This window comes from Python bivittatus, unplaced genomic scaffold (genome assembly GCF_059951505.1).
Source record: "Python bivittatus isolate LINGU-HERP-01145 unplaced genomic scaffold, Pbiv_v1 ctg000080_np1212, whole genome shotgun sequence".
NCBI classification, from domain to species: domain Eukaryota; kingdom Metazoa; phylum Chordata; class Lepidosauria; order Squamata; family Pythonidae; genus Python; species Python bivittatus.
This window is the reverse complement of record NW_028277035.1, coordinates 21773508-21786686: the sequence shown is the minus strand read 5'-3', so window position 1 is coordinate 21786686 and position 13179 is coordinate 21773508. Positions and strand designations below refer to the sequence as shown.

At 40.8% G+C, this 13179-nt stretch overlaps 1 protein-coding gene across 1 annotated transcript in view; it reads left to right on the top strand.

The window, feature by feature from the left end:
• The window catches only part of ARHGEF37 (Rho guanine nucleotide exchange factor 37), a 111655-nt gene extending 103437 nt beyond the window's left edge, over window positions 1-8218 (top strand). The window contains exon 13 of the mRNA XM_088133651.1: window positions 7987-8218. Coding sequence (XP_087989777.1) covers window positions 7987-7992 — 6 coding nt within the window. The 3' untranslated portion in view covers window positions 7993-8218. The remainder of the gene's footprint in view (window positions 1-7986) is intronic.
• Window positions 8219-13179: the final 4961 nt, after the last annotated feature.

The following is a 13179-nucleotide window of genomic DNA, read 5'->3' as shown; positions in this document are numbered from 1 at the left end:
GTTCTTTAAATGGCTAGAATGTTGGTATTACAGTACTTCTTGACTAGACATTTGGACATCTGTATGTGCTGCATATCTGCAGGTCACCCAGCCTCTGCCCATCTTCAAACGCCCCTGAAATGAAAGCAAGAGGAGGAATGGTGAAGGTGAACTGAAAGGTATTCCCAGTAATTGGGAAGAAGTAGAATAAGCCAGCTTTCCATCCAGTTTGAACCTGCTGGCATGTCAGCCTGAGGGTATTTTTCAGTTGTGGCCTCTACGCCCTCCCTCCAGGACACTGTTCCTGCCTCACTCCAAGTTAGTGCCAGCAAACTACATCTCGAAGCAAGCAGATTAATTGTATCTAACTAAGCAACTACTAAAAGCATAGGAGGTCTTCTATTCACCTTTCTTTCACCTCTCTTCTGTACACTGCGGGGAGAAATACAAGAAGATAGCATTGTTTAAAAGTTTAAGGCGTTGGAGCCATGTAGATAAAATATGACCCCTGGGACTGAAAAAGGTACCTAGTGTTATTACAGGAGAAATGTTATTACAGGAGAAATAAACTCACCTGGAAGCCTAAGAGAATGGATTCCTGGCAACTTCTGGATTAGCGTTAGCTACTTCTGGATTAACTTGGTGCCGTCTCTATGTATAGGGACTACAGCAGCCAACCCAGTTGGAGGGTGTCAAGTTGGGAAAGCTGTTTGAGATATTGCTATTACAGAATTAATTCAATGTCCCTTTTCACTTTTGCTATCATTGAATGGTGATAGACTTCAAATCCAGATATTGCAGGGGTGTTTGACTATATCTTTGAAGACATTGATGGATCAGTCATGGAAGTTCCTTGAGTGGTTCCACTTCATGATCTTTTTAGCAAAAGATGTGTTCTATTGCAGCAGCAAATACCCAGCAACCCTTCAAGCATCAATGTGTTTTCCTAGGAACCTAAAACTAGATATATGAATCTACAGTTCAAATTTTAAAAGTTACTTTGGTGTCTTTCTCTAAAAGTGTCTAATCTTTATACAAAGTCATTTGCTTCTAACCATGAGCCTACCATTCTGCAGCTGTTGGGGGCCTTGTGCCTCTGAGTCAGTGCTTTACCACAAGAAGTTCCAGATTTGATGGAAGGGTTGAGTGGCAGAAAAATCAGGAAGCCTCTATTAATATCCGGCTATACTTAATCACCCAGTATTTAGAACCAGGTTTATTTGTCATTATTTGGCTGCTCACTGGTAATAGTCCTTTTATGGTCCTTCAACGGTAATATTTTGAGGTGCACTGAATTCTTCTGTAGGTGGAATAAAGGCACTTCCATATGGCATAGCTTTTACTCTGTTTTTTTCTCCCAATCCTTCACAAACCAATTTGAAGCTGATCTTTAATCATTGTTTTATGATTTTATATGGATTTAATATTGCCTTTTTAACCGTTTTTATGTATTGTATTGGTTTGCTGTTTTTATACTGTTTTTTAATTGTATGTGAGCTGCCCAGAATCTTGTATGGAGATGGGCAGCTAGATAAATCTGATAAAGAAGGAAGGCAGGCAGGCAGGCAGGCAAGCAAGCAAGCTTATGTCTCTTGATTCTGAAGGTGTCGTTCCTACATATTTCAATTGAAAAATCTTTGTAGCTGTGATACTGGAGGAATGGTGGTGTTTTTGCAGACAAATGCTTTTTACAACAGCTCTGACCATGGTTCTGGGTTGCAGCATAGAGCCGTGGGGTGGAGGGAGCTGTAATGGCTACCTGAGTCCAGAAGCTGGGTGGTAGGGCGAGGTAAGACCTGGATACATGCTGTTTGTGTAAGTGGAGGAAATCAAGGCAGACTGTCCTTTTTTCTTTTTTCTTTTCCTTGAGCTGTATTGTGAAACTGACTAACAACTGATTAGAAGGATTAAGATCAGATGGCTGCAATGCCTTGTGTTATAATGGAAGCTGAGCAAAGTTTCCTTGTGCCAAGTTAGGAGGCATGATGATGCAAGAATATATCCCACAGAACAAGCCTGCTGGAATAAAAAGTCCAGCTTTGCTTTGGTTTCAGATAAACTGGCACAAAGCCGGAAAAATACTGACTCAGCCCTCAAAACGAGTTGATGTCAGGGGACTGGTAGATCCAAAGCCAATCTGGGAGGAGTGTGAATGAAGGGATGATTAGAAAGAAAAAGTCAGAGCTAGCTTTCTTTTTCTCATGGCATTCAGATTTTTTTTTTTTTTAAAAAAGCCCTCTCTGCAATCCATATGATTCACATTGACAGTATCATTTTGCTCTTTGTGATGGCAGTATGTAAGATCAAGAATTGAACAGTTCTGTGATTGATTAACTCAGACTTTTGGTATTCCCTCTGATGAATCACTACTCGCTTTAACTGATCACCCCTGCTCTGAATCACACAACTAGACCAGCTTCCTTCTAGAGAAGAAAAATATTTCTCCCCTGCCAGCTCCCATTTCTGGCTGCTGCTCCACGAGCTGCCCTGTTTCTGCACATGCTGCTTCTCTCCTGCACACCATTGCTAGGTTTGCCTATGCACGGATGCAAAAACTGAGGTGGGACTGAACCAAGAAGCCAGAAACGAAGGAGAAGCTCCAAAGTGCATGTGCATGGGAAGAGAGAGGCAAATACATACACAGGAGGGGGCAGATTATTTTACAAATCCAAGCCTGTCTTGGATGTAGGGCTAGGATGTGAAGCTTTGCTGCAGTCCTGCTGCCATGGTAGGTGGCACCTGTGGGCAAGATACTCTCCACACTACCCTCACATGGGACCCGAAAGATTCCTTGACTGAGCAATCAAGGTGCTGGGTGCAGCTATAGCTTCTCGCCTCAATATACCTACGTTCTTTCCTAAATTGGACAAATTTGATAGCAAGAGTGTACTCCTCTTTGTTTTTTGCTGCTGCCTGGTAAAGTCTCTCCCCAGTTGTTTCTACCCATCCTATCTGGCAGGAGGGGCATGCTTTGGGTCCCATTGGCTAAGGAGAGCCTTTTCTGCCATAGCGCCTGCCCTGTGGAATATTATTCCACCTGAGATTAGGTTAATCCTGTTGGCCTTTTGTAAGGCTCTCAAAATTTGGTTTTGTGCCTGGGCCCCCAGGTGCATGATGGAGCCCATCTCTCGGCTTCGTTGATGGCTGTTTTTATGATGCTCGGCTGCTGTGTGTTTTTATTTTTATATTGTGCATTCTATCTGTTTTATCCATTTTATTGTAAGCCACCTAGAATCACATATGTGAGATGGGTGGCTGTATAAATCAACATAAATAAATAAAGTGGGGTTGGTGGAAGGGGGACAACTGGAATAGAAAGAATGCTGGGGAAAAGCTTTTGGCACCCAAATCTGTATTTGGATGTGGAAGTCTATGTTCCTAGCAGAACCACTCACAACTTAAGGTCTTTGGGTATCAAGAATGATCATCCTAAGTAAGTCTGTGTCAGAAGTCTTCCATTTCATTGTAGAGCTATTTTTAATTGCAGACGTGGGGTTTTCTGGCATGTCTAGCAACATCCATTTCTCTCTTTCCATATCCCTCCCACTTCCTCCTTTGCTTAATATTGACAAGCTTGTAGGCTTACTCACTTCTTTGTAACAGGGTAGCTGGCCCTAATAAAGTGATTCTGGTGTCCTGTTATTTCCCCCACAAACTGCTATTTCCAATCTGAGGGTCTGTGGAGTCTTCTTATTGGTTCCCCCAAATAAGAAAACAGCAGGAGTACCCATGCTCTCATCAGCTTCCAAGTTCCTCTTGACCATTTACTTCTTAGGTTGTCTCAGATATTTGTTTTTCTTTTTTTAATCAGATGTTTTCATGCAATCAAGTACAGAAAATAGTAAATAACTTCTGTACATAACATTTCATGGATGCATTGGTTGGTTTTAAAGGTGAGGCAAAATGCTTGCCCCAGTATAAGGACATTCTACTTAGCAATTCTGAAGACAGGAACATACTGTACAATGTCATCCTCTACCTTGCCCCAAGCAACTGGTCAACCAAGGAAATAATGGACTTTTATTTTTGTTGTTGTTTTTAACCAGCCAACTGATGAGCCAGTGAAACAGTAGATCTTATCTTTCCTTTCCTTTCCTTTCCTTTCCTTTCCTTTCCTTTCCTTTCCTTTCCTTTCCTTTCCTTTCCTTTCCTTTCCTTTCCTATCCTCTCCTCCCCTCTCTTTACTTTTAAAATTGATTGCCTGGAAGTAACCTAAAAGCATGGAAACAATAAAGAGACAGGAGGATGGGTGGCTAGTTTGGGGGGGGAGGGGCAGGAAAGCCTGCAAGAAAAAAGGGTAGGGGTGGAAAGGATTCTCTCTGTACATAAGGGTGGGGGTGTGTGCTTGTGTGAGGGTGAGAATGTGTTTATGCAGTTGAGTACAGCAAGAAGGCAAGCAAAACTCAACCTCTTCCTCACAATCACAAAGAAGAGACAGAACAAAATAGTTCCACTTTTTTTCTCCCAGCATGAATGTGCCTTCCAGTAGAATCCAGTATCAGCTTGGCTTGTGGTAGCTCTCCTAACAAGGCTCCCAAAGACATTTCTATGGATTGACAGCAAAGGCTGAGGTGAGAGCACCTGAGCAGCGTCATTGCTAAAGCTTGAAATCTGGATAGCAATTTCTTAAGCCAACTTCATTTCTAGCCAGTATCAGCATGGGAGCCAAATGGCTTCAGTCTACTGAAAGAATTGTCCAAAACCCACCTCCCTAAATCACTGAAAGAAGCTACATGCATTCCTGGAATGGGAGGTGGGGTGGGATCAAGTTTCTCTTCTTACATTCCACTTATCTGTGAAGATATGAAGGAACCAGATCAAGCCATCTAGGGCAATTTATTCTGTTTATCAGAATTACAGCCATTCTGCAACTTCATGCAAAGTAGGTGTTCTACCACTACAGAACCAAAAAGCAAAAAGAATAGAGGACAAACAGGAGACAAGTGCAAAGAACCACTAAAAATTGCAGGGATACATTAGAAACCAGGAAGACCTTATTGATCCCAAAAAAGTAATTGGAATGGGAATCCATTTCAGGGACAGACAGATCCAACGGGCAACTTGAGTATGTGAGGTCAGTCCAGACTTGAACTACCTAGGCACACATGCATCTGCAGCAAACTGCGATTCCATCAATTTAATGATGTATGTGTGGTGACATCACAAAGCAAGCTTCATCTTTCCATCTTTGCATTCCAACATCTGATGCTGATAAGTCAAGGGGTTACATCATCTGATGCAAACAAATATGTTGTACATATATCAACATACAGATGCTTTCCTATGGCACCTAGAAAACAAAAGTAAGTATCTGTTGCATCAACTCTTCTGGGCAAAAAGATCCTTCAAGAGACATGGGAGCTGGGGTCAGAAAAAATAGCTGACATGGTTACATGGGGTGGACAGAAGCTAGAAAAGATGTTGGGGCTTTCTGCAAATGCAAGGAATATCTCCTGGCAGTAGCAATACCACACAGAATCTAAACATATTTAGCAGGCAATCAACATTTCTGCTCTTCCATCTAAGACCAGCTCTGAAATCTGGTTGCTGACAGCTGAGAGAAGCTTGGAATGTCATTCCCTCCCACAAGCAGGCTTTCTAGTTCTTTTTTGCCCTCTTCTGCCATGCCTGAGTAATCAGAGAGGAGAGTATCAAGTCACACAGAAGAGGTTCACTTGTGATGGGCTGTGAACAATCCAAAATCTCTAGAGAGAACCTGGGTTGTTGGTCACTCCGTCTTAATTCTTCTTAGATGCAAGGCTACCAGATCTGAAACTCTTTGCTGCCATCTAGCGGTCGTCCAGATTTTTGCTACCCAGATCTGGTAGACGTACTTAGGTGTATCTGATGAAAGTGGCCACATCAGGCCCATGGCTTCAGATGAGGCTTTATCTTTCATCTTTAATAAGTATTTGTGTAAGCAATTAATTAACCCTTTGACATTCAGATCCTGTGATGAAACTTAAAAAAAAAGACAATTAAAAAAACAATCTAGCCCATCATACTAAAGTCAGAAAGTAAAAAAACTAAAACGGACATTCCCTTTGCTCACCTTCCGATAAAACGTCCCCCCAGTTTGCACCATGAATTACAGTGTTTTTCCCTCCAAGACACTCAGTGAATACATTTCCTCATATGTATGTCCTAATCATCTGCTCCCAACTGTCCTGGCTTCCTGTGACTAAATGGTAACAATCTGTGCTGTGGTTTCTTTCTTTCTTTCTTTCTTTCTTTCTTTCTTTCTTTCTTTCTTTCTTTCTTTCTTTCTTTCTTTCTTTCTTTCTTTTTCTTTCTTTCTTTCTTTCTTTCTTTCGTTCTTTCTTTCTACCTTCCTTCCTTCCTTCCTTCCTTCCTTCCTTCCTTCCTTCCTTCCTTCCTTCCTTCCTTCCTTCCTTCCTTCCTTCTAGTAGCAAACGGGAATCAAACTGAGGCTAGCAAGCTCATTTTTTACCTCAATTTCTGCTGTCACAAGGCTTCACAGAGTGCTCATCCTTCGGCTCTTCGCAGCAGCTGTCTGTTCCTGCTTGGAAAATGCTGACCGTTCTCTCGCTGCTGCTGCTGCCTCCGCTTCTCCTGCATGCTTTTGCCTGCCAACTTGAAAGCGTTTTTGTGTTTCCAGAGTCCTTACAGAAAAGTACAAACAGATAATGACCTATGTGTTCACTTTTCTTGTTTATCTGCCTCCATCAGACAAAACAGGACCAAAGGCTTGTTTCTCCATGCATTCCCTCCTCTTTTGCCCCAACCCCTGCAGTGGAAATTTGCTGACTGCAAATTTGTATTGGCATAATGCAGATCAGGATCTGACCTTGAGCACTTGGCCTGGACCAGTTTCTCAGAAAGCCAGTGGCCCAACTGGCTTGTGCTTCTCTGCTGACAGTTCAGTGTTGGGCCAGGATGGCAGGCATGAAAATAGGCCAGACTCTAACAGAGGATGGTGAACTATGCAACTCATTTGCTGAAGGCAGATGTGAGATACTGTCTTGCCACAACTAATGTATTGGTTGTTTAAGTTTCTTTGATCAGACATAAGAGCCAGGGTGAAGAGCATACACGATGTCACCATACCGAATAACAACACTCCTCAGATCCTAGTCTCAGTTTAAAGGCCGAGACTGGCATAGGAGCTCATTTAAGCAAGCTTATAGCAAGCTCCTTGTCAGGTTTAATTATAGAAGTTTATTATTTTTTTCCCTTATGTGTAGTCCGGCAAAAGCTTCCTAAAAGCGAGTCAGGACTTCCTGCTTGCAGGGAGACTTTGGCTTAGGATTCAGAGGCTTCCGCTAGCCAGCTCCTGTCCCTTCTACACATTGGAAGGACAGTCAGTGCTTGTCTCACTTTCTGTCTGCGCACATGCTTGGGTGCATGCATGGGACGGAGAAGCAGCACAGTAGGTCCTCTGCCATAATCTTACTTGCAACCATCACGTAAGGCTGGCAGCTGCACCACTGGTTTTGAATTGTGGCTTCCAGGCTACCCTGAGGGAAAAAACCTACCAAATGGTTATGCGGGCTTGGTTTGAATATGTAATTTCTTTGTGCCCTAAGTCCAAAATTGATCAGCTGCTGCGTGGCCTTATTTCACAGAAGTCATTTGGATTTGGTAGCTAAGTTTGGCTATTAATGGGAAATTATTTCTCAGCCTCTGACAAGAAGTGAATAATTTCTGTGGCAACTTAGATACTGCAGCTGGAAGCTCTGATTGATGCCAATTCATTAGTTCCCTTCCCTTTAGCTGTTGCCCAGATATAGACTTATTGTGGAGTCTTGAAAGCTTGATGTGGGAAGTGCGATATATATATATATATAAAAAAAGATTTAAAAACAGCTTGATGCACTATTAGAAAAAGACTTTTGGTGGCTTGATTCAATAAGGCACCTTTTGCCTCAGGGTGCCAGAGATTGTATTGACACCAGGGAGAGATGAACCTCATGGGAATGAAAAGGGGATCATCCTTCCTTGTGCAAGCTGAGCCTTTAATCACTTTTTTTGCATTTCTTCCTACAGGCCTAAGATTCCATTTATCCTAAGAAGGGCAAGTATTCCTGTATGATCACCTCCACCTGAAGAAAGAAGAGAGAATAGTCTGGAGAGCTGCTGATTGTCTAGTGGAAGCAGCTGAGAGCCGAAGTTTTTTAAAACCATCCTACTTTTCTTTTAGAATGTGTTTGCATTATAATTAACTTTGTGTTTTGTTTCTTTTCTTTTTCTGTTGTTATTTTAAAACCAGTAAAAACAACAAACAAATAAATAAACCACCCTACTTTAAATCAGGGACAGTTTATCTTTTTGTGGCTGGCAACTGAAAGTTTTAATCAATTAATCGATTTTAGGGAGCGAAGCACGGGCACAGCAGTGGCGCAGTGACGTGTTTGCATTCTAGGAGTGGGTGGGGTTGGAGCTTTGTTTTGGAAAGTTTGGGGAATTATTCTTAATATTGATAAGTTAGTTAACTGTTAACATACATATCCTTTCCTGCCCTGCCTAACGCTGATGGAAAATCACATCTCCAGAATTGAGGGATATCCCACCCGATCTTAACAGGAGAATTTGAGGAGGACAACATGAAAGAGGCTTGGGTTACACATTTCCCTCTTTGTTTTAAAAGAAGGCAAGAAAAAGAGCAATATCTGGTTAATAGGCTGGGGGAGTGTGGGTGGGCTCTTTGAACCATGTGCTTACCCACCTAGCAAGCTACCTGCATAAGAAGTTACAGACACGGAGGTGCCCCACACAGGCAACCTGTTAGGCTATTTCTGAACAAAAGTCTAGTGCTGTTTTGAAAGAAGAGATGGAAACATTTATTGGGGTGTCATCTATGGAAACTGTGGTGGGCATGCTGCTCAGGAAAGGACTGCAAGCAGTGGAAGCAGGGAAGGCTAGCTGGAAAGATTGTGCGTGCAAGAAACTCACGAGGAGAACACAAAAACTAAAGAGCAGGTATGATGAGAAAAAGTCACAGGAACAGAGAGGCATTCTGGCATGAGCCCATCAAACAAAGGGCCACTTCCAGAAAGGGCTTCAAGGGGATTTTGTGCATCAGGCACTCTGCAAAAATTCAAACAGGAGGAAGGCAAGGTGGAGGAGTGGCTTGCAAGAAAAAGAAGCCGGCACATCCTAAGCAATGCTTCCCTGCCTCTTTTTTTAAATATTTTTTTTCCTAAAAGTTTTACAAAGCACGTAAAAACTAACACAAACTAATAAAAAGTAGAAACAGTAAAGAAGAAAGGAAAAAAGAGAGAGAAAATGCAAAAGTGCAGAAAAAAAAGTGTAAAAAAGATAAAATAGAAAGAAGCTTCTGATTGCCTTTGCAGCAAATATAAGTACACTTGCAAAATTATCTTACACTGTGATTACAAGAAAAGCTCCCTTTTTTCTAATATGCATTTTTTTTCAAATCATCAAAACCACAAATCATAAATGCATTTTTCCCATTTCATGCTAAAAGTCTATAAGAGGTTTCCAGTCAACCATGAATGTAAATATTGTTTTTTCTCTGATCAAATAGGTTCATCTAGCCATCTCCGCAAGTTCCATCATCTTCACCAACCAATCCTCCGCTGTAGGTGGTGTTGAACCTTTCCACTTTTCAGCATATAATAGTCTCACTGCAGTTGTATATATAAAAACAAAGTCCCATGACAATGCCTCCCTCCTTCTCAGTGACTCAGTATGTTGGTGATTGCTTGGATTTCCACACCGGGGTTCAACACACAATAGGGCAAGCAGGGCACTGCTTCTAATCCCCCTCTCTCCAACTAACCTGGACAAGGTTTCTCCTCCCCTACAAAAATGGTCCCCAAAAGAGCTCCCACAGAGCTGCATCATGATTTTCCCAGGTTTGTTCTGTCTCCTGAAGTGGTGTGCCCAGATCTCAGGAGAAGCTAGAAAGGGAGAAATGGCCAAAATATGTTGTTTAAACCCAGGTCTAGTTTCTTTAAAAAACAGACCTAGTGCTCTTTCTAAAAGATAGTAAACTTATGTATATAAGGGGACTGAGTAAGACCTGACTAGTATTTTGGAAAGTGCTGGTCAGGTACTACTCAGACAGGGGCTTCAATGGAGGCTAGTTGTTGAGTTTTTTCTGCACCTGAAGCCAAAATGGCCAGAGAAGACAGTGACCTACTACTGGAGTAGAAGGAACCTGCCTGCAATAGCCTCAAGCAGCCAAAGGGACTGAGCAGATTCCAACCCCTACTGTGTTATCAATCACATTGTCAATGGAAGCATGCTGGATCAGGTCCACAGTCAAAACTGTGTGAGAAGAAGAGAGAAAATACTTGTACTTTAACATTAGAACAGCTAAAGATAACTTTAAGCTGTCTCCACTGTGGACTGAGGATGAGATGAAGCGAAGTTGTATAAAACCAATTACTGGGGTGTATTCATGTCACAGTTAAGAGGAGGATGTGAGTATAAGCCCACAGTTAGGGTTGGAGCAAAACAGAGTTCAAGTTTATGCAGAATCAATGAGGCAGTATTGGGCTGTAGTAAAAGATAAATGAAAGCAAGGAACCCTTGTATGGAAGAACGTTAAGACTGAATAAGTTACAAATTGTTTAAATTAATAAAACAGAGCAAGTAAAAGCATAAGTGAGAGTGCCAATCATCCATCTGTATCAAATGCAGAGAGGGCCATAATTGCAAACAAAATTTGCAGTGGCACACATATACTTAGGACAGTGCATCCTTGTGGCAGATTTAACACAATCTATGGTATTCTTTGTATTAGCCACATTTTACTTGGGCCTTTTGCAATAGAGAAAAGGTTTTAAAGCCATAAAACAACACTGGAAAGGAGAACATCACTTGCTATCTTGTCTTATCTCTGTTTGAGTGTCAGCACATGTAGCCACATGTCATGTACCACAATCACATGATTTATGAAATGGGTTTACACCTCTTAAGTCAATAACTTCCCTGTGATCATAACTCTACAGCCATATATTCAGAAATGGCAGCTCACCGACTGTATATATAGACCCATCTATGCGCAAACCAGCAGAATGCTCAGACTCACACAGACTCACATCCTTTCTGTCTGATGTTGCATTGCACTAAAATCCAATGGAAACATCAGAGGATATGCTTGAAGAATATTTCCTTCATTTCCTTATTATTTATTGACAAAGACTTAAACTGGATAAAAATCCCATTCTGGCTAGAATGTGCATCTGTTTAAAATCCACCATCTATATTACATCAATCACATTTACAACTGACATATAGAAGAATGGAATACATGCTTAGTGTCACATGTGAAAATACCACTTGAAGTTAAAGCGTGGAAAATAAGAGACACTCTTTTCCTTCTTCCTTGTTGCCTAATTAACTTGCTGTTTACACAATTTTACTATCTGCACACTAAGTTGCTAATTTTAACAATGGTACTGTTTATGCTCCTGAAGCAGCTGCATGAATAGCTGGACTGTCCACTGAATTAAGTTCTGGGATTTCTGTTGCTGTTCTTACATCTGCTGGTGAAGGAAAGATAGAGTATTAAAATCTTAGATCATTGTTTGATTAAACCATCTTCCTTTATTTACACTAAAAATGTTTGAAAAGCTAATTCTGCTTTATAATTTATTTATTGCTCATTTGATATGGATTTATTCAAATGATCAGTAACATGAACATGAGCTTTTTTTTTTTTTAGTAACAGCTGAACATAATACAAATCTCTGTGTAATTAAAGAAAATAATGCACCTTTTCTCTCTGGATATTTTCAGATATGCTAACTTGTTCATTACAGAAAGCATTTCCACATATGAAAAGGAAAGAGCCCAATGCTTGTAGACAGCCAGACAAGACAGCTAAGCATACATCTATTTCATCAAAAGGATTTAGAAGCTGCAACCAGGATGTGAAAATGGAACCAAACATGGTCCCCTGTTGTGCATCCACTCCTTTTCATCCCTTTTTCTATTACTATTTCCATTGTCATTAATTAACCACTTTGCCAAGTATGGTCCTGCTCATCCAATGGATATAACCCATTCACAGAAAGGCTGCTGAGAATTCCGTCCCCCCTGCTGCGCAGGACATGTGGGCTAAGGGTTCGGCTTTCTTTGTAATAGCCCCCACATTCTAAACTTCCTGAATAATTGGAGGTTTGAACTTAGGTCTCCCCCAGTTTTAGCACACTCACTCACCTCCTAACAGTCCAGTGAAGTTGGTTAAACTGAGAGGTGATAATTCCACAAATCACCCAGGAGTCATCGTAGATGAACAGGTCACATTCCACATAGAAAATGGGTAATGGCTGAAGCACGCCAGGAGCTCTGCTCATCATACATTGATGATTCTGTATCTTCATGGCCTTTTACATTATTTGATTTGGGAAGGTGAAAATGGATGGTTTTTTTTCACATTTTCCTTTGCCTTCATATTCTGGTAATCTGATACCAATCCAGTGTTGTTTTATTTGGGTTCCCATGCCAGGAGAACATTTTGTATTTTTGAGGGATATACCCCATTGTGTAACTTTTTTTTCTTTGAGTAACATTAAAATGGAGACTTCAGCTCAAAGATCTTGCTGTGCAAGCAGAAAACCCTTCTGGCCCACTTGTAGTTGCACTGAAGAGATTATCTGCTTTGCTTTATCTTCAAACTACCATTGAACTTCTCAGCAAGTTCCATCATCTTCACCAACCACTCCTCCATTGTAGGTAATGCCAAATCTTTCCACCTTTGTGCATACTATAATCTCGCTGCAATTATCATGTACAAAAACAAAGTTCCATAACTTTTTTCCAACTGTTTGTCCATCAATCCCAAAAGAAAAACCTCTGGTCTCAGTTGCATATTAATCTTTAAAATCTTCTGAATTGGTGTATGTATTTGAATCCAGAATTTTCTAGCTTTCTTACACGTCCACCAAACATAGTAAAATGTCCCTTCTTGTTGTTCACATTTCCAACATAAATTTGAAGTGCCTTTATATATTCTAGACAATTTATCTGGTGACATATACCAACAGTACATCAATTTATTAAAAAAATCTCTTTAAGATTATAACATAGTGTAGATTTCAGTCCTTTCAACCACATATTTTCCCCTTGTTCCATCTGTATACTATAACCAAAATTTTTAGCCCACTTTATCATATATTCTTTCACTTGTTCTTCAGTTGCAATGTCAATAAAAGTTTATACATTTTAGCAATTACATGTCCATCATTTGTACACAATTCTATTTCA